The sequence below is a fragment of the Leptosomus discolor genome, chromosome 3 (genome assembly GCF_034619465.1).
Source record: "Leptosomus discolor isolate bLepDis1 chromosome 3, bLepDis1.hap2, whole genome shotgun sequence".
Lineage (NCBI taxonomy): Eukaryota > Metazoa > Chordata > Aves > Leptosomiformes > Leptosomidae > Leptosomus > Leptosomus discolor.
The window spans coordinates 30,828,761-30,848,300 of NC_141393.1; the positions used below are offsets into that span (position 1 = coordinate 30,828,761).

At 37.0% G+C, this 19,540-nt stretch overlaps 1 protein-coding gene across 1 annotated transcript in view; it reads right to left on the minus strand.

The window, feature by feature from the left end:
• Positions 1–19,540, minus strand: part of NUBPL (NUBP iron-sulfur cluster assembly factor, mitochondrial) — an 88,450-nt gene that overhangs the window by 16,052 nt on the left and 52,858 nt on the right. Inside the window, exons 7-8 of the mRNA XM_086462430.1 lie at positions 15,732–15,825; positions 3,444–3,529 (exon numbers count right to left, since the gene is read on the minus strand). Coding sequence (XP_086318556.1) covers positions 3,444–3,529; positions 15,732–15,825 — 180 coding nt within the window. The remainder of the gene's footprint in view (positions 1–3,443; positions 3,530–15,731; positions 15,826–19,540) is intronic.

The window sequence follows — 19,540 nt, forward strand, 5'->3', positions numbered from 1 at the left end:
CCTATCTGTCAGCCAACGAGTAGCGCACATTTATTAATATATAAATCACTCTTCTGGAATACAAAGAGATTTTTTTGAAAATTAAGTTGCCAATTATAAACACCTGGTTTAATATAGAATCTGTGCAAACATACACAACTTTAGTACTGAAGTGTATTTTTAACATGCATATTTCTGCAGATATATTCACAGAAGGGAGTTCACTATGATCTCAGAGCTTTTAAATCTAGAAAATAAGGTCTTGCTAATGAAGTCAGTAATAACTCTTGTTTCCCTGTTCAAATAATAGATCTGGAATAGCTTCAAAGCAGCTGTTACTGTCTACACAAACTATCCCATAAGTATATGTGAATCCTGTTCTAGTCCTTAGTGAGCTCCTTTCCTTGTACATTTCTTAGCAAACTTGGCTCAGCAATGACATGAATACTAGTATGATGAGATGCACTGCAATACAGGAGCTAACTGATGGTAGTGGAGGAGAGGATAGCTATAATGCATGAAAATTTCATTTAGTCAAATCGTTATTTTAAATGATTAAGAGACATCTATCAAGAAATAACAGAAAACAAAGAAACCTTTCATTATGCATTATCTGTGCACACACTGTTTCTGAATGTTGACATATTTCTTATGCTCAATTAACCTTTCGGTTACACAACAAGTCATGCTGAAATCCAAATATACTACATTCTAAGTTAAAGAAAATAGTGAGAAAGTGAAAGCCCTCTACCTTTACAGAAGGTGACAATTCCTGAGAAACACACTTAGGTTGTTCACTGTACCTAAGGATGGATGGTGCTGAGGTCCGACTCCAACCTGACAGGAACTGACATGATCAGGGCTACCATTCGGCAGTCTGCCATCGGCCTCCTACGTAACCATCAGTCAGTCATTTGATGTTTTAGTGCTTCAAGTAAATGTGCACAATAGTAGTTCTGTCTTCCTACCTTTCGTCTTATAACAACCAATTTTTGGCTCTAATGTGTGCTCCCAACATGAAGGCATAATCTTGGCCGGGTACTCCAGGCACTACAGAAATACCAGTAAGTACACAGCCAAATAAACAATTTTGGTACAACCCATCCACAACACAACCTTCCAATTGAAGGAAATTACCAGAAAAGTTGCAGATTTAACTAAAATCCTGTCTTTTTCTTTCAGGGATATGATTGATAAGATAAACCATACTGAACTGAACTGAATTTCAGCAGGTGGAAATAGGCAATTTTTTCCTAAATACTCAAAAGTTATTCAATTTTGTTTTGTCACCTGCCCAGAGCAAGCCTCTGGGATGCATGAAAACAATGGCCAAATTCACATAATGGGCAAGAACCTTGAAACTTCTTGTGACAGGAGTCAGCATCACTTTGCAAACTCCTTCCTTACCAGGTGTGCTCCACTGCACAAGAGATGGCACTCCTCTTCCAATGACTATGTCCTAAGACCGAAAAATAAGACTTTTGCATGGTAATCCTGATCCTAATGCTGACTCCCATTGACAGCTTTTCATCAGTACCGTCAGTCATTCTACTCTAATTTCAACACCGCAAAGGATAAATAAATAATGTTAACAATTGTGACTTTACTACGGTAATGCTACATATGTCATTTGAGTCTTTGGTAACTAATGACTGCAGGGGTGAGAGGAAGGTGCTGTATGTATGCCTACAAGCACAACGGAGAGATTACATTAAATATAAGTGAGCATACTCATACTCAGAGCTCAGCAACTTATAGATTCTCTGCTTCTTTGAAAAGTAGACACTTTGCAAACACTTTTTTAAAGATTCAATTAAAGGTTTTAAAATCTAGGGGTTTTAAGATCAGTCAATTATATAATTAAGATACACAATTTTAGCACAGCCCTGTGGATTCCACCTCTTCAATGTAAACTTCAGGTTTGAGGTTGTCCATCAAAAATTATGTAACTAAACTTCCTGTAGATCCTCAGAGTAAGCTGATGCTTAAAAACATAATACATAGGCAGGAGCTGCTTCAACACTGAAGTAAATAACACATCTGTACTGATGTACATACAAGGTTAGAATAAAAAGAAGCAGCACCATGAAAAAGGTAAGACCTGATGATTAGTTCAAGTGCATTCAAACTCAGCATCTGGCACAAGAGCTTCACTGCGACTTTTCATTTGATTTAGAAGGATCTGAAAACCACTAGTCAAACTGATAGCAGCCAAGATTATCCTAGAATGCATGATTGTCTCAGAGGCCATTCTCTTCAAAGAGCATTGAATAAAACAGGTTAGAAAGAAATATTGGTAATGTCTCATTAAATCAAAAGAAACCTTCAGCAAAGTACTAACTTGAACACAATTTTATTTGAAGAAGACTATTTTGCGTAGTTTTAGCAAACCCAAGCATAAAATCAAAACAAAACACTTTTTTTTTTAGTAGCAAATGATAAATGCTACTATACTTTCATTTTGGTGGAAATATGTTTAACAATAAGGAATTTATCAATGTATTTCTTTTAAGCTGTTCTGTAAATTAAAACAAAAAGGGAAAGCAGTCACTTCAAGGTTTCTGTTGCATTTTTTAAATTAACAAAGCACTAGCTATGAAAGTACTTTCCTTTCTTAATAAAGAGTAGAAATAACCTTCACACAGGTAAGCAAGAAAACACCTTTTTTAAAGTATAGTAAATGGCTTTTTTCTCTTTACTGTTTAAGATAAGTACTTCAGTTTACATTTTCTCAACTGCATATTTCAAATGAAAAACAAATCCTTCATGAACATACTCTAGAGTATAACATTCAGTTACTTAGCAACTTGTAGCACACACAGAAAATAGAGTCAAAGATGTCACCCTGTTAAGTATTTTCTCCCAATCACCGTGAATATTGTGGATATTTTTAAATTTTGCATTTCCCAGACAAGCAAGCTACCATATAAGCTATATACCTCATGAAAAACGAATAGTGATATAGACAGCCTTCTACTTGCTGTGACAGTCACAGAGCCCTTCAAGTGGCAAAGTGACAATTAGGTATGTGCCTATCACCCCAAAAAACTTAAATTTCCTTCTTAAAATGTACCAATATATGATTTTTCCACATTTCAAGAAATCTTAAGATTTTAAGCTCCAACACAGACAGTGCTGAAGAGGACACATAATGAGGACATAGTAAGACAGTATAATTGGAAAGTGTACACTACTTCATAAGATACTCTGTTTAGCAGTTTCATCCATTCCAGGTGATTAAACAAACTGATTTAAAAGAAATCAAGTACTATTAAGACCTCAGCTTGAGAATATTCTTTCCTTTCTGTTAAAGCAAACTCCTGATAATTATTTTTTTTTTTAACAAGAATTTATGAAATTCAAGTGATTCCTGAATGATTTGTTCACCTATAGCAGTTCAATGGAATTTTTTTTCCTACATTTTGGAAAAACAATCTACTGGTATTTTTAATGTAGAGGCTTACTGGTACATGGACTTTTCTAAACATTTCAGCTCCTTTGCGTGCATCCAACAAAGCCATGTCTTGCGGAGTGGAGATGATCACAGCTCCTGGGAAAAGAAAACATGAAATACCATTAAAATGTGTATTATTAATTATACTGTTAAACATTTGGACTATGTAGTACGTGCTACTAAATCCAAAGCAGTCACACATTTGTATGTTTGTTTGTTTGTTTTAATTTAAGGAAGAAAATTAGGTTAAGTTTTTATTATGCAATGATCAAAACCAAAATACAGCAGAGCGACAGAAATAATTTAGATATGTTCATCCTAAGTTTTCCTACGTAGAAACCATTTATATTTTCTAAATGAGAAAATTGATCCAGCTATCATATGACCATGGACAGAAGACAACATGATCCACATGCTAACAGGTTGCAGAGGTGGTACTCTGGGAATATCTACATAGTAACTGATCCATGCCATAATTACATCTGAAAGCTTTTGATTTAACAATAAGCCATGTTCTAGACACAAGAGGCAGCTGCCTGTAATCAGACTGTTGTGTTCTGAACCTGCTACACTTTCTGATAAAGTGTTGACAGGCACAGTCTTTAAACATCTTACACTAGACCCAACACCACCGCGTTTGTCTGAATGATACCACAAAATAAGAGACTAACTTGTGCACACTTGCACTAGGTTCAAAAAAAGTACAGTATTGCTCACTGTTCAGATATGGCTCCAGGTTACCTAATAATTAGTACTCCCAAGAGTTATTAAGCATATAAAACAGGTAGAGTTCTTTTTCAAAGGTTAGATTCTAAAGTAAGCCTACAGGTTACTATCCTATTATATAATAATATCCTTTATTGTTGATCAATACAGCCTGCAAAACCAATATAGACATTATAATATTACACATAACTTCACAAAGAGAATCTTTTTGCATACGCACAGGGGTTTCAAAAATTATTTCTTCAAAACTTGCATGAAGAATCTGCTCATTCACCCCTCTTTTAGAAAAATGCAACGTAAAAGAGGACATTAGTGGTCAGTTGATTAGCTCTGGTTTCACAGTGACCATCCAGTCCCCAAATAGTCTGTTACAAAAACATCTCTGCAGAGCCACGTCACAGCAACCTTGCACAAGAAATTTACGCCAAACTTCACATTAACAGCAATTACAACAATTTTAGATACATGTGACAGAGTTTCCTACTGGGCCTGCAGTTCCCAACCCTCGGTGTACGCAGCAAAGGAAGAGGTGGGTAGATTTCCAGAGACAGACCACGCTGGCATCACTGGCACTGGCTGGAGCACCGGGAGCCTTGGCATCCCAAGAGTCCTGGCTCTGGCAGCACTGGGACAGGGAGCCCTGCCCCTCACACCAGCCCTGTGCCAGCTGCTGGGTGGCATCTTGCCTGTCTGACAGCTAGCCATTTCCAAACACTGCCTGACAGCACACTCGAACGTCTTCAACCAGCATTCTTAACCTTTCAGTTGTGAAAGAAAAATACAATCCAGCCCCTCACTCCTGAAAAGCTGCTCATCTCTGCCTTATGTGGTATTAGACACGAGTCTAAAAACTGAACAGCATATGTAATGCACTAAACAAACACAACTTCCCTATTGTTCGCTAAAACTCTGGCATCCAAATAATTTGCTTTTTTTCCCAAGCCAACCTGTTTCAAATGGCATCACAAAGAACAACATCATCAGTTGCTACATCCAAGTCACCTTAGCTCCTCCTTTCATGAAGTGTAGAGTTACACTCTACAGCTGACATTGAAATGTAGGGGTAATTCAACAAAATGAATGCACCCTTCCCTAAAAAGGGCAGTCCACAAATGAGTAATTTAGACTCACTGTTTTCAAGTTTTCTGCATATTTGTAAAACAAACATCTTTCAATACTTGGACAAAATGCTTATTTCTACTTTCTTTTCAAACAAAATTGGAAATTTGTGTCTTACGTGTATACACTCAGATGTTTCACACCTTTGTTCATACTCTTCTCTGAAGATGCTGGCCCAGCATTCCCTGGATCTTCAGGTAGATGCTAATATGGCGTCAACAAAATTGAAGCCTACATTTTTCTAGTACATTATTAATTTTTTTAAGAACCCAATAATTGGCATGGCATGAAGGACAGGGACTATGCACAATGAAAACACCCGCTAGAACCACAAGCAGCTTATCTGAGAGATTTTTGACATTCAAAGGGAAAAAGCTAAAATGCCAAAAAGACCCAATGGCACATTGCAGGGTTTAGGCTGCTGAAAACACCAACTCCCTGTACAAAAGACTCTGGCTTCTGAAATACATAATAAAATTATGCTCATGGACAACTTGCATGGCTTCTTCTGCAGAATGAAAGCCAACAAGCTCAATAAGATGCTGCTGAGGGTGTAACAGACATGTCTCCTATTTTCATTTTCACTCTGAGCTGGATTACAGACAACAATTATTCACAGGCAGCTAGTATTGACTTATACCAACGCCCTTTAAAATAAGTATCTTTTCCTTTTTCTTTGATATAACTGCTAGTACAGCAAACCCAACCTGAAGTTCAAGAATTCAAATTATTAGCAGCATTATTTCCTTCACTAGCAACCAAATATGGCAAATGAGACTTTTCACTGTGCTCCCCTCCCTGAGTAAGTTTGCATATGTTTAATTCAGAAAGTGATTCAAACGATGAGCAAGAAAGAACACAGCCCACACTTTCTTTGCTATCTTGGCTCTACATGGTTAACAGGAATATCAAACAGTAAAGAATTATTTTGATCAATAAAGTAATGAAATGTGACTGAATTCATGCACACAGCACATCTCTTGAAGCAATACGTGCAATGTTTACACAAGCCTCTGTATGAATAAGGCAAACTAAGGCTGACAAATTGAACAGAGAAGTTGCAGAAACTATAATGCCATCACATTGCACATTAAAACATACTACAAATTCTGTTTGCAGTCGTGTGCAGAGGAATAATTTCTGTGCCTTGAGCATACTAAGGATATCTAAGTTGAGCACATTTAGGTTTAACTGACATATCTACTTATTCATGCATTCCATTTATTTATGTAACTTCACCGTACTTCAGTTGACAAAAAGCTGATGCATGTTGCATTAGTAAAAACTACGCTAACTATATTTTTAATCCTTAGTACGCATAATACACAGAGCCTGTAACACTGATGTTTGCCTTTCTTTTTTAGCCCCAGGTCCTTAATCCTCAGTAAAATAAAGGCGTGCCTACCCAGCACAGTGGTGCTCACCCTTCTGATGGACTCGTGTTCAGGAAATAACAAGCATTGAAACAGCCTGTAATTTCTGTGTACAGAAAATATCACCTATATTCACTGCTTCATTAAGGTTTGCATTAGATGCTCTGGGTTACAAGGCATAATGTGGAATCTCTCCAAGCCTTAGCTATAATAGAGTGAAAACCAGGCAGCTCTAAAAAGCAGCTGATAAGCAGCATCTTAGAAGGTCTACCTTGAGATGGAAAGGATCCCTCTAACATATTCTTTTTTCCCTCCAAAGCCAGACTTCAGAACCAGGCTACCTCACCTCATCCAGACAGACGATTAAGGACCCCTCCACACACAAATAGACCATGTCTTGTATCACGCTGATTCTTATTAACTCAGCAAATAATGCCACCCCAAGACCTGTGAAGTGTTACTGACCAGAACTACTGACAAATACAGTTCTGGAGAATAAAGACACAGAAAGATACACTGCCTTTTTCTAATAATTGCACCTGCTGACCAATAGGCACTGAACAGTCTTGCAAGGAACCACATTCAGGCCTCAATGCAGCTGCGGATGGCCTGATCTGAGCACACCACTCATGCACTTTTTGTAGCTTTTGCTACCTTTTCCAATGCATCAGTTTCAAACTTCTAGGAGAGACTTTCAAGTTATAAATAGCTTTGTGAATCTGAATCTTCTCTGCTGTGGATCTCTACAGAGTCCCTCTCACCTTCTGTCAAATTTCTTGTTACTTCATAGGCAAAATGTGCCTGCAATTATAGATAAAGTTTGCACTTGAAGATGCAGAACAGGATCTCGCAAGAACAAAGACTTCTGTTTCAGCTGGTGATGATCACAGATACATTAATGTTCAAAAAAAATCATCCATCTCCTTGGATAAACCTTGTAATGAAGTCCCTTTAGCTTTTGCGTGTGACATCTCATTACAACTAGCAACTTAAAAGAATCACTAGTGTGATCTTCCCTTAAGGGATCCTTACTCAAGACTCATAATATAGCTCAGAACTGTCCTAAAGGCTGGATCCTGGCTGTGTCACACCTCCAGCCTACTCACTACCTCCTTCCTGGAGAAGCCTTTGAACAACTGCTCAGACAGTGTATGCTTTTACAGGCACACATCCTCTTCTGCCCACAAACTAGCGGGTAATTAAGAGATGGGGACACTACTGCCTTGCCCACATGAAAAGACGACGTAAATCTTAGAGGTAACTTCCTCCTCCTGGGAAGAGGAACTGTCAGTGAAACCACTAAGCAGAGGAATATCAAAAGCTGTATAAAGCCATCATCCTGACATTAAACTGCCCTCACCTAACTGATCAGTAAGCATTAGAACATCCATTTCACACTAGATCACATGGACAAAGACGTGGAAAGACAACTTTAACTGTGCTAAAATGTTCACTTTTGGTGTGACAAACTGAATACATATGTCACACTAATGCAATTTACAATGCAATATTTATTTAGCAAAGTGAAAACACTGAAAACATTTGTAAAAACATCTGTGAATAAGAACGATTCGCAAAGTATAGGCATAAAATAAAAAACACTCCCTCACAGACACTCTGCTACTTTCCACCTTTCCTTAGCTATCTGAAATAGCATTTTTCTGCTCTACCATTCCATGTCCTGCTTTCAAGGGCATTTGCCAATCATGTCCAGATTATAATGAGCATTGTAGCAGGCAAGAGCAAAGTCCAAATAGTCTCTTTTGACAAACGAATATTTTTTTTTAAAACGAGAGGTCCTAATCCAAAGAGGAGAACTGGTAAAAGAGTGATTCTGCTACAAAGAAAGAGACAACGCTGAGACTACTTCAATCACCACCAAAAACCATTCTGCTTTTTATTTTTTTTTCCTCCAGAGGCGGGGGTGGTAAGGGGCAGATTTAAACATTTATTTTTTCATAAGAAAAAGCTAGAGGAGAGAATGCAGTACCGTTATTCATATGGATTTCTCTCATCTTTGCAATTGTCAGCTGAATACTATGCTCGTTTATTCTTCCTATTCAGAATAATTGGTCTTAAAAAACGAGGCAATTGCAGCTAATCTAGTACTTAACATACACTTAGCCACTGTTTCCAGGCCTCACAGAACCTCTCTTCAAAGCCTCTGTACTTCACAACTTTTTTCCCCCAATACCTGGAAACTATTTTTCAGGAATGATAAAATTTAAAGAACTTGCGCTGAATATACCATCACTTCAGATGGGACAGGCAATGTGTGTTAAATCAATCTCCATAAGCCAAGAGTTAAATTTAAATTTATATTGAAAGCGTGTGAGGCATTAATGTGTAAGCTCATACTGTATATTGGTCTTTAAATTAAGTTTACATAGTCTACTGAGTATGACACTTCATAATGAAGTACCAGCAGCGTCCCAAGCTAAGATAACCCTGATGATAATTTGCATTTGTCAACTACATTTTTTTCTGACAAAAGCAGCAAACTATTTCAGCATACAAATTACACTTGGATCAGTACAAAAGCATGGTTTTATAACGCCACCGGTGTCACTAAGGTTTTTTTGGTTTTCAATCTATCCTAAATCTATGTGTCTTTCCTTTCCTGCAGTTATTTGAAATACCAAAATACAGCATGAAAGAAAGAGTAAATTTACATAGAAATCTGATACTAAAAATATTTGCCATTCAAAAACAGATCAAGTAAAATTTACTATTACCCATACGGCTCCCACAAAATATCTTCAAAAATTCACTACAGAAACTAATGATGTACCTCTTCCACAAAAGAAGAAAGCAAGATCTCCAAAGAAATTGAGAAAAACATTGTATATTATTGTTAAACTAAAAGGAAAGAAGATCAGATGCCTTGCAACTGTGATTTGCATCAAAGTAAGAGATATTCAACAAGGGGCAAATAGACACTTACACAAAGAGCAATGACAGAATACAGATACACCTCTAATCTTAAACCGTATGCTACATGCAACTTGTATTGCAGCAGCATTGCGGGTTTTTTGATCATTTCTCTTCAGAAAAGACAAAAGAACAGCACCATACCTCTTCAGCTTGCAATTTCAGTTAATTTAAAAAGACACCTTTACCTCACAAATCACAATTCTTTTTCATGCTAATTCAAGCATAGTTTTATAAAACATAAACAGTTGGGTTTTTTTTTAATCTGCTTTTAAATTCTTTTTGCTGTTTTGAACACTCATTTCTGAACAGACAGTCTACTCATCACCTAGAACTTCCTGTTCTTAAATATTATTATTCATTGAGGCAGGATCCAGTTCTCCTAAGTCCCACACACTGCTATAAAACAGCTGTGTACAAGGCTACACCCTGGTCTGTGTGACACTGACATAAACATGAGTAAATAGTTTGGTTCACCAGTTTGGTACATCAGATTTCACAGAATTTAAAAATGCCAGGTGTCTTCAAGTTGGTGGCATCCCTCTACTCCTTCTTCTATGCACATATTTGAATAGGAATAGGACTTTTAATGTTTAATCAGTAAAGACAGAAACATGCTTTTCTGTTCTTATTTAAACCTATCGACCAAAACGCCGCCGTCAGAAGAAACCACATTAATTACAATTCCTTGAAAATTCGTAATCAAAGTAGCAAAAACTCCTTTTGTAAATATTTCAGCCTTATCTGCAAAAGGCATTGGGGAGATAATTAAGATCTACGTATTGCTAAAAGATGCAATTATTAGGAAAAATTACACCATTTTTAGGGCAAGGCAATAAAAAGATGGTAGGAACTCTGTGGATTTTAAATCTAAAAGGTGACAAAAGTCATTCTCTGTATGACTAGCAATGGCAATGCTTCCGCTTTTGTAGAACTTGGGAAAAACATAAAAATAGCATTCATATTGTTTTCACTTTCCTTATCTTGACTAATTGTCTTTTCAGATTCTCATTAACGGACTTTTTAGAGCTTATTATTATAAGATTATAATAATACATGCTTTGTGTGGGGAAAAAAAAAGTTACTACCAAAAGGTGGGAAAATTAACAGCACTGAAATAAAACATGAAGCCTTTTACCTTTAGGCCTCCTGTGTAAGCACAGTTCAGTCCAATGCTGACTACTGTAATTGTTAAAAGATTGTTCAGTAAGAAGTGAAATGATTTGGTTGTCTCAGTCCACTTCCCACTGGACAGGTGTATATTTCTAATGGTTTTCACCACCATGGCATCTCGTTATCAAAAGAAAAGAGTGATATGACAAAGTTTAGCAAATGAGACAACTCCGCTATAACCTGGAGTTGGTTCTGTCAACTGAGACAGTGTCAGACTCTAGAGCTGTCACACTTCACTAACGCAGACTTCACTTTAACATTAACAAAGAAATGGCAGTAGACAGCCTAATTTATTTAACCGTCAGCCCCCACAACGCAGCTTCTCCACGAGGAAGAAACACTTGTGCAGGGCTCTGGGACTGGCTCTCAAACACAGATGCCCTTGCTGCTGCCCACGCAGCCTTCACACTCTAAAGACAGAGAATGATAAACTTCTCTCCCAGTCTTTAGGGAAACTAATCCTCCATCTCCGGTATTTATTAATTTGATTTATGGCTCCTTTATCTAAATAATCAAACAAATACACACACTTAAATTTCTCATTTTAGCAACGAAGTAACACAAAGGAATCACAAGCCTTATTCTTCATAATGTCATTAGTTTACACTCCATCTTGATATCAAACATTATAATGTCATCTGAAGCCCCCTACGTTTTAAAAGCTGGAAAACATGTAAGGACGCTTCAAACTTTTCCAAGCATGCATGTTCAACACATGATAAAGAACCCGCTTCTGGACATCGCATGCAAAAGATGAAACATAAGAACAAAGTAGACATAAAGAAGCATAACTAAATACAAATTAAGTAACAACAGACCATAAACAAAGCCTTCTTCTCCAGACTGACTCTGGATTTCTATTTGGAAAGCCAACTTGCATCTGAAGAAAGAAGTGGTGCTTGAGCAGAAATATATATCACATTTTCGAGCTATCATATAATTCCTTATCTACTAGTTTGTTGAAGAATGACTGCAACATGAGAAAAGTTATGGATGAGTAAAGAATAATATGCTAAGTAAGATGCAACTCCTTGTAAGGTGACTAAGGATAATAAAATAAAAAATGAAAGTCACAGTAGTTTCCTTTCTCCATCTTCTAAAGAAGGAAAGGTACCCACACAAAACTGTCACTCCAGCTGAAGCTGTGTGAGGCTGATATTCTCTTTAATAACAACCAGAATCATAAGGCATATTTTGTTGTGTTGCTTTTACCCATTAGGTATTGCTCTAATCTCTCTTTGACTCAAGAAAATTATGGTACCTGTGATGCAGGATTAAAAAAAGTCTTCTAAAATTAATACCCAATACCAATTCACACATCCTATCAGTGCCTTCTTATTGTCAGATGTTGCAATGCTACAGTTTTTCATGCCCCATTTGGGCAAACCCATCTCAAACCTTTACTAGTGCTCCTTCTCACACTCACAGAAAAATCTGTAAGTGGATGGCAAAAATGTGTGTGCAGGTCTTGTAAACTTATTTAGAGACAGAATAAAAATTTTCTACACTATCCATCCCTAGGAAACCACAGATAAATAATGAAGAAACTGTAATGCAAATACTGTATCTCACATAAGCATACATGCAAATCAAAGTACAACATTCATGTAAACTAGATAATGCACTTCTAAATGTACTTAATTAGGATACCTGTGCTGTCTCTGAGGAAAAAGAGAAATTATGCCACTAATACCATGACTGTCCAAGACATCCTCAAAGGATAATGAAAGAACAAGAAAACTGGAGAGGGAACAGAATGGCACACTACCAAATACTTTCTGTAAAAAAAAAAAAAACCACAAAACCCAACAACAACAACAACAAAAACCAACCACAAAAACAAACAAAAAAACCCCAACACATAGCTTCAAAACATGAATTGCAAATGAAGATGGGAGCCCACAAAACAAGCAGAATTCTGTACGCTGCTCTGAAAACATCATCATCGAGGCTTATAACACTGTTTTGCGTACCCTTAAAAGGAACAAGATTAAAGAAAATAAAAGCATGCTAAACAAGGCTACGGACTGTCAAAGAGACTGAAACCAAGTAACCAAAGTAAAAGAAGAATGCACAGTTCAACCTGTAATACACAAAATGAAGCCCTTCCAGTGACATGGAAAGATACCCACAATACATAACAGAGAAAATTCCTTACAGATCACTGAAATTCATTGAGCCAGTAAGAGCACAAGGAATTAAAAATCTAATCACTTCTTGTCTGCTCTGCTTGTCTTCATCAAAAGCACAATAGAACTATTAAAAAAGTGCGAGTCAACCTCAACATGCTCAACAAAACCAACTAATGGGAAAGACAAATGTAATGTGATGCTATCACTCCTAATTTTATGAAGTTAGAATTGATGAAATAATAAATTCAACTGAGCAACTGTGGTAGCAATGTGGAGCCATTTCAGAATTCAAATCAAAATGCTGCCTTCAGTTAGGAAGTTGTAAAAGCCCATACTTGTACAAATAAAATTTTAAAAAATGCCAGAAAGCCACAGCGAAGAGTTTAAAGAGTAGCCAAAGTAAAGAGTTTAACTTGTTTTATTTTTGTTAACGTCTATTACATTCTAAGAAGATGTAGGTTTTATGAAAAACACTATTTAAATTAAAGTTTTCATTTAGTGATGTAGTGTATCAGTCAGAAAGATCTTGTGACCTTCCGCAAACAGATCTCGCCAAAACTCAGAAGAAATACAGGATTAAATTACTTTCCTCCATCACCTCTGTCCCAGAGGACCTAGTGCACCAACACCACAATCCCTTATACTTCTGAACACAGTGTGGAATTCTGTGGGAAAAGGGCACAATAATCCCTTGACGATCAAGAGTCTATTGACATTTTCCATGTTAAATCAGGACATTTAGGTGCCCTGTAGCGAAAAGCAATTATCAATACCCACCATATTAAAAAAAAAACAAAACAAAACCAACACATAAACCATGAAGATAAAGCCACACTTCTTTCATTTCATGATTTAACTGCCCTTACATACAAGATTTAATGAAATTAATGAAATTCTACCTTACCAAAAACTTCCATACCATTGTCATGCTCCACCTCATTACTTAAAACCCTGGAAGTAAAAGGCCTTCCTGCTTTGCTACTCACACATGCAACCTACTAAGCACAGTATTTAAGAAAATGGGTCCAAATCATGGTTTGCTTTTCATCATATGCTCCAGGTCACAGATAAGCTAAGGCACTAGAAGCCTCCTTTTCTACTTCTTACAGGAAAAATTCATTAAATGCTTCATCACAACTCTGTTGATTTGCTCCCTGCCACTACTCAACATAAACGTAGACAGCAGAGAGAACCTCCCGTGGTTATTAACGATTTGGGGACAAGAGTGTTCTGGCTGAGGCAGCATCTGCCTTAACATTTGAGGTTTTTATGTCAAAACATTTAAGTTTTTCTGAACTTGACATCATGTAAGATTGTTAAGATACCACCACACAGCCCTAACAATAAATTTAACTATTTGTCAAAAATTTTGGCTTGCAGGTATATGAGTCACTGTACTTATGTACAATTGCAGCTGAGACTTGACTGTGTTAAGGAAAAGACATAAAATGCTGCCTGATTGTTAAAGTGCTCTTTTCATTCCTGTAGACTTCACTGTGCTGTAACAGTGGTGATGGTTTTGCTGTGAAACCAGGATGTATGTCACAAAATCTGTTAGCTCTAGTGCCTTTATATACGGGCATGTCTATAACGCCCACCAGTCTTTCTACCTATACCTGTAGCTAACACTTTTATCCTATCCCATGAACTTTGAGATACACAATTGTTTATTCATTAAATTTATCAGGCAGCCTGGTAAAAATTCTACCTGCAAGTAAAATAGTTCTACAAATGTAATCCTTAGTGGCTTCACTTGAGCACGTTCTTGCCACCAAAGTGCAGAGAGAAAGGAGTGTTGGAGGAAACCAGGGCCTGCCTGTGCACATGAGCCAGTCTGAACTAAGAATGAGAGCAGTAAAAGTTGCTTCCATTTTGGGTTTGTATCAACATATTTACCCGATATCCAAACTGATTCCTTAGTATCTCAGAACCACAGAATTTCTTGTTGGAAAAGATCTCTGGAGGTCATCTATTAGCAACACTAGATAGGGCCAGCTAGGGCTTTGTCTAGGACAATCTGGACAACTGCCAAGGATGGAGATCCCATGGACTCTGAGTAACATGTTCCAGCACTGCACTACCTTCCTGGTGAAGAGCCACAGCAATTATTAAATTATTCCTGGAACTGTAAGGATCACTTTGCCTCTTTTACCACTGAGTTCCTAAGATTAATTATGTTGGCTATTGACAACCACCTTGGTAGAAGTCTGTCAGACACCTAATAAACTATTACACTCCATCAGATCTCGCAAGATGCTCAGCGTTCTTTCAGAAGCAGTATTTCCAACTCCTGCTGAAACCCTTGAGATTAGAGGGCAGCCTGCATATCTCAAGACTGACCTGTCAAAGTTTAAATCCCCTACAAAAAGTTGAATTCGTAACACGAGAGGAGAAAGAATGCACTAGTGTATTACAGTGCTGCATAGTTCATCTGAATAAATGTTGTGCATTGACAGCATTGTCAGCTTCTAATTAAAAAGCAATCATGAAGACAAACTAATTTTTTGTATTAGCTTTACTACACAGTAGGTACAGACAAAGAAAATATTTTCTACTACTAATCTTACCAGTTTTTGGCACAATTGCCTTTCCTTCAAGGGTACTGCTATGTTTGATTTCTCAATCTTTTCAAAACTTAGCTTAAAAGAAAGTAACACAATCATAATGCTAACATGTTAAAAATCACTGATAGCATTTTTCATCACCACGCAACTGAGAACAGTTTCTTAGCATGTTAGAAAGACAAGTAAAAGAAAATTTGGCCCGCATATTAAATAAGATTTTTCTAAAGATACCAGATTTAACTAACTTCAAATCTCTGGAACAGTCAAGCAATGCACATACCTGCAATTGGAATATTCTGTGAGACTGACAGCTGTACATCTCCAGTACCAGGTGGCATGTCAATTACTAAATAGTCCAGTCGACCCCAGTCCACCTAGAAGACAGCAATAGAAATGTATGCTGAAGGTTGGAAGTGTTTTTATTTAGGGCATTTTGTGTTTTATTGCAGTCCTTGTTTCCTATAATATAAAACAAGTGAACCAAGGACACCTCAAAAGAATGACACTCAGATGCCCTTTTAGTCACACTTTCAGTACAGAATCAAGCCATTATTTTTCTAAGATATGCACTCTCCACTAATCACTCAAAACTATGAGCACAACTTTATTATTAACTTTATGAGCATAATCCTTATTGAATTCCTTCCCCCCAAAAAAGTAGCAACAACTTAATTTAAGACTTTTACTTTGCAGCTGCTCAATCACAGGTTAAAAGCAAATCAGGCTAAAATTCCAGGGTTTGTGCAACAAATATGGTTTAGAAATTGTTTCCATTAATTTAAAACCAGTTTTGCTTGCTTCTTATAATTTCTTTAAAACTACATGTAAATCTTTAGTAATTCTTTTCTGGTTTGTTGTTGCAAAGTCAAGAGTTACGGGTACTGAATTTTTTCTAGGAAAGAGAGCTGTTGGGAAAAAAAAAAAAAACACCAAAAGAAATTTGTTAAATGAAAATCACCATGTATAATTATACAAACTTAAAGTGTACATAAGACATAACACAATAAAAAAGGTTTACTAGTTGCTAGGCATCAAATGAGAGTGACCATTAAAGATATCAGGCTCAAGTATGAGAATGCTGTGATTACTTGTGTTCTTTACTACAACAAATTTCCAGAAGAGCCAAATAACTCTCTCTAGAGCATTGTGTACTGCAATAAATGCCCTCTTCATGAGAACAGAAATGGTCCTAGGCCTACTCTATACAATGTAAAGCCAAGCTATACTTCACCTAAACATTTCCTAACAGTGTAACTACACTTCAGGAGATCCTTGATTCAATTCCGACGTGATGCAGGTTACTACCAGTGCACTCCTACCAGCTAGCAGTAATGTATAAGGTATTCTGTCTCTGCAGTACAGAAGCTTTAGAAATCATAACCACGTTAAAAATAAAGACCCGCAAATGTCTCCCCCTCACTTTTCTATCCACAGAGACATAACACAATTATATGGCATGTTTCTGATTCATACAACATATATAAGATACAACAGTATAAGCTGCTTTAATACAGGAAAATGCCAAACAAAAGCAGGATTTTACTTTCTCTTTTATTTTACGCATTCCCTCAGAGCCGTTTTAGCAGCAAAAACAACTGACATTTTGCCAGTCTCCCACTTACTGTCCTGGAGTGTTAGACCCTGTCAGGGGAACACTCATTCATTTTCATTCAGTTCTGATGATGATCTTCTGGGGAAACACAAGCGATCTGAAATCCAGACCACCAACCCAACGTAACACTCCAGTACAAAATGGAATTTTTCAAGGCAGACTGCTGGAAGACGGAAGATTTCAGAGCACTTATGGGAGAAGGGGTACAGGGAAGGTTAGTTGCAAATTCTAACTTTAGATGTCTAAATTAGGGACTCTCAGGCACACTTCCCTTTCCTCATTTTCTATACAAAGGTTGCAGGAGCACTAAGTGGTGCCAGTCTAGCTTAACAGGAAACGCTACTTATGTTAACCACATCAAACACTGCACTTTTTCACATTTAATACTGATCTATATTATCTGTAATATCCATATTATTTTAAATATCTATATTTTGTCAACAAAAATGACATATACCTAGCAGATTTCTAAAAGCGATTAGCATTCATAATCACATTGAGACTATATAACCCAAAAGAAAAATTACATATATGTGCAAAAATGTATGTTCTGAAACATAAGCACGGGGTAGGGAAGTCAGTTTATCAAAAAAAAAAGTTACTTTGTTTTTCTTATCTAATCTCGCTTAGTTATAAGCAAGATAAACGTCAGTGCTGATGAATGCCTCTCTTTCCAATGAAAATTACTTTGCTCACTTGAAGGCATGAACGTCACATTTCTGTTTCTTAATTAAAAATTAACCATTACAAAGGTGACAAATTGAAATTACATACACATTGAAAAGTAGCAGTATTTTACAACATGAATAAAGTTCCTTAAAGATTCACAACTAAATATACAAATCCTCTACAAACAGTTAAGTGCATAAATCTCAATATGCAAAATCAAATCTTACACAATAATCACCATTTTGAAACATTAAGGTATAGAGAGGTTTACTTTCTAAAACTGATTAACTCAAAATACCTTTTTCCCCTCCCCATGTCCTCCTATAAAAAGATGCCAGAATCCGCCTTTAAGTCCAAATTTGGAAATCCGGTAATCATATTCTTCTTCCTCAAATTCAAGCCCTTTTAGCTACAGCACTGCCTCATGGAGCAGTACAAGACAATCCAAAACCCACCCACATCACAGGTAACTGGAATAAAAAAAAACACATAAATTTTTTTATCCCATTGCTAAAAGCTGACTGGTTTTGCATATACTTGCTGGCCCTAACTTTAAGCTAGCTCCTCTTGTGGAACGATGTGACTTTCTGGGCCTGTCCTATAGCTTTTTTTTTTTTTCCCCCACTTCTACTAAAGTTTATACTCTTCCAACCTCTCCAATAGTCTCCTCCATCAAGCTCCATGTGATCCTCCTACCCAGCAAGCATTACAGTTCCCCAAAGAAGTCATCCAGACCTATTCCACTACACGTTATGTGGAACGCTAATGGAGGACACCTCAAAACCTTTCCTAGGTGTTCAGTTTTCTGGAGAAGCACAAAGCAGTTGCTGCTCTCCTAAGCAGAGGTAGCTGCCTTGTTGAAAAAGTTTCCATGTAGAACCTTTAAAGTAAAAGAACACTTTTATAAATGGCTTACTGCTTCAAACACACACAAAACAATTATCGCTTGAGAACTTACTTTCAAAATTTACCATGTACAGTAGAATGGGTACAGAAATCAGAGGGCACAAGAGCTTTCTGCCTCAAGCTTCCTTAGTAAGTAACCCCGTAACAAAAAGAACATCCAAAATGCACTTTTTGGATTGTCCTATGAGGAATGATTTTTATCAAAGTTATAAACCTCTGAAAACATAAGTTATTAATGGAATTTTAAGCACATGGTGAATTGCATGGTAAATCCCATTGCTAGGCAACAGGAAAAACACTGTGTTTAACACATAGTGCAATTAAATTATAATGCTTTACTTACTTTATAGCACTGAAATCATCTTATTTTGTATTTTCTTCAAATTCATGGATTGAAAAAAAGAAATCAGCTCTCTTCACCAAATCAATTATGTTCCTGAATCTGACCACTGAAAAATGGAGAAGCTACACCATTCCAGCAGCAGCTGAGAGGATGTCTTGCCACTGTGCAGAGCAGGAGGAAGACAGGCTTTTGTCACATCAGTTCAGAAAAGGCAACAGTGAAGATGTCTAGGTGCACAAGTGTTGGATATATTGAGAACTACTCACCACACACCTCTAAGTTATTCCACTGCTGTGGCACTGAGCTAGTGGAAGTCAGGTGGCAAACTAGACTGGAAAACCGCTCCTCATGAAAACTAACCTTGTTTTTTTTATTTTGGATGCAGTCAAATAGTTATCCAATTTTATTCTCTTGTTTTTCATTTGTAATTCAGGGTGAGAATGGAGATCTGCACCACAATGACATAGCCATAATTTCTGACAAGAACTGAGCAGTGTCCTCTAGACACATGGATTTGCTCAGACTTTGGTTAGGGAACTCTGCACCTCATCCCATTTCT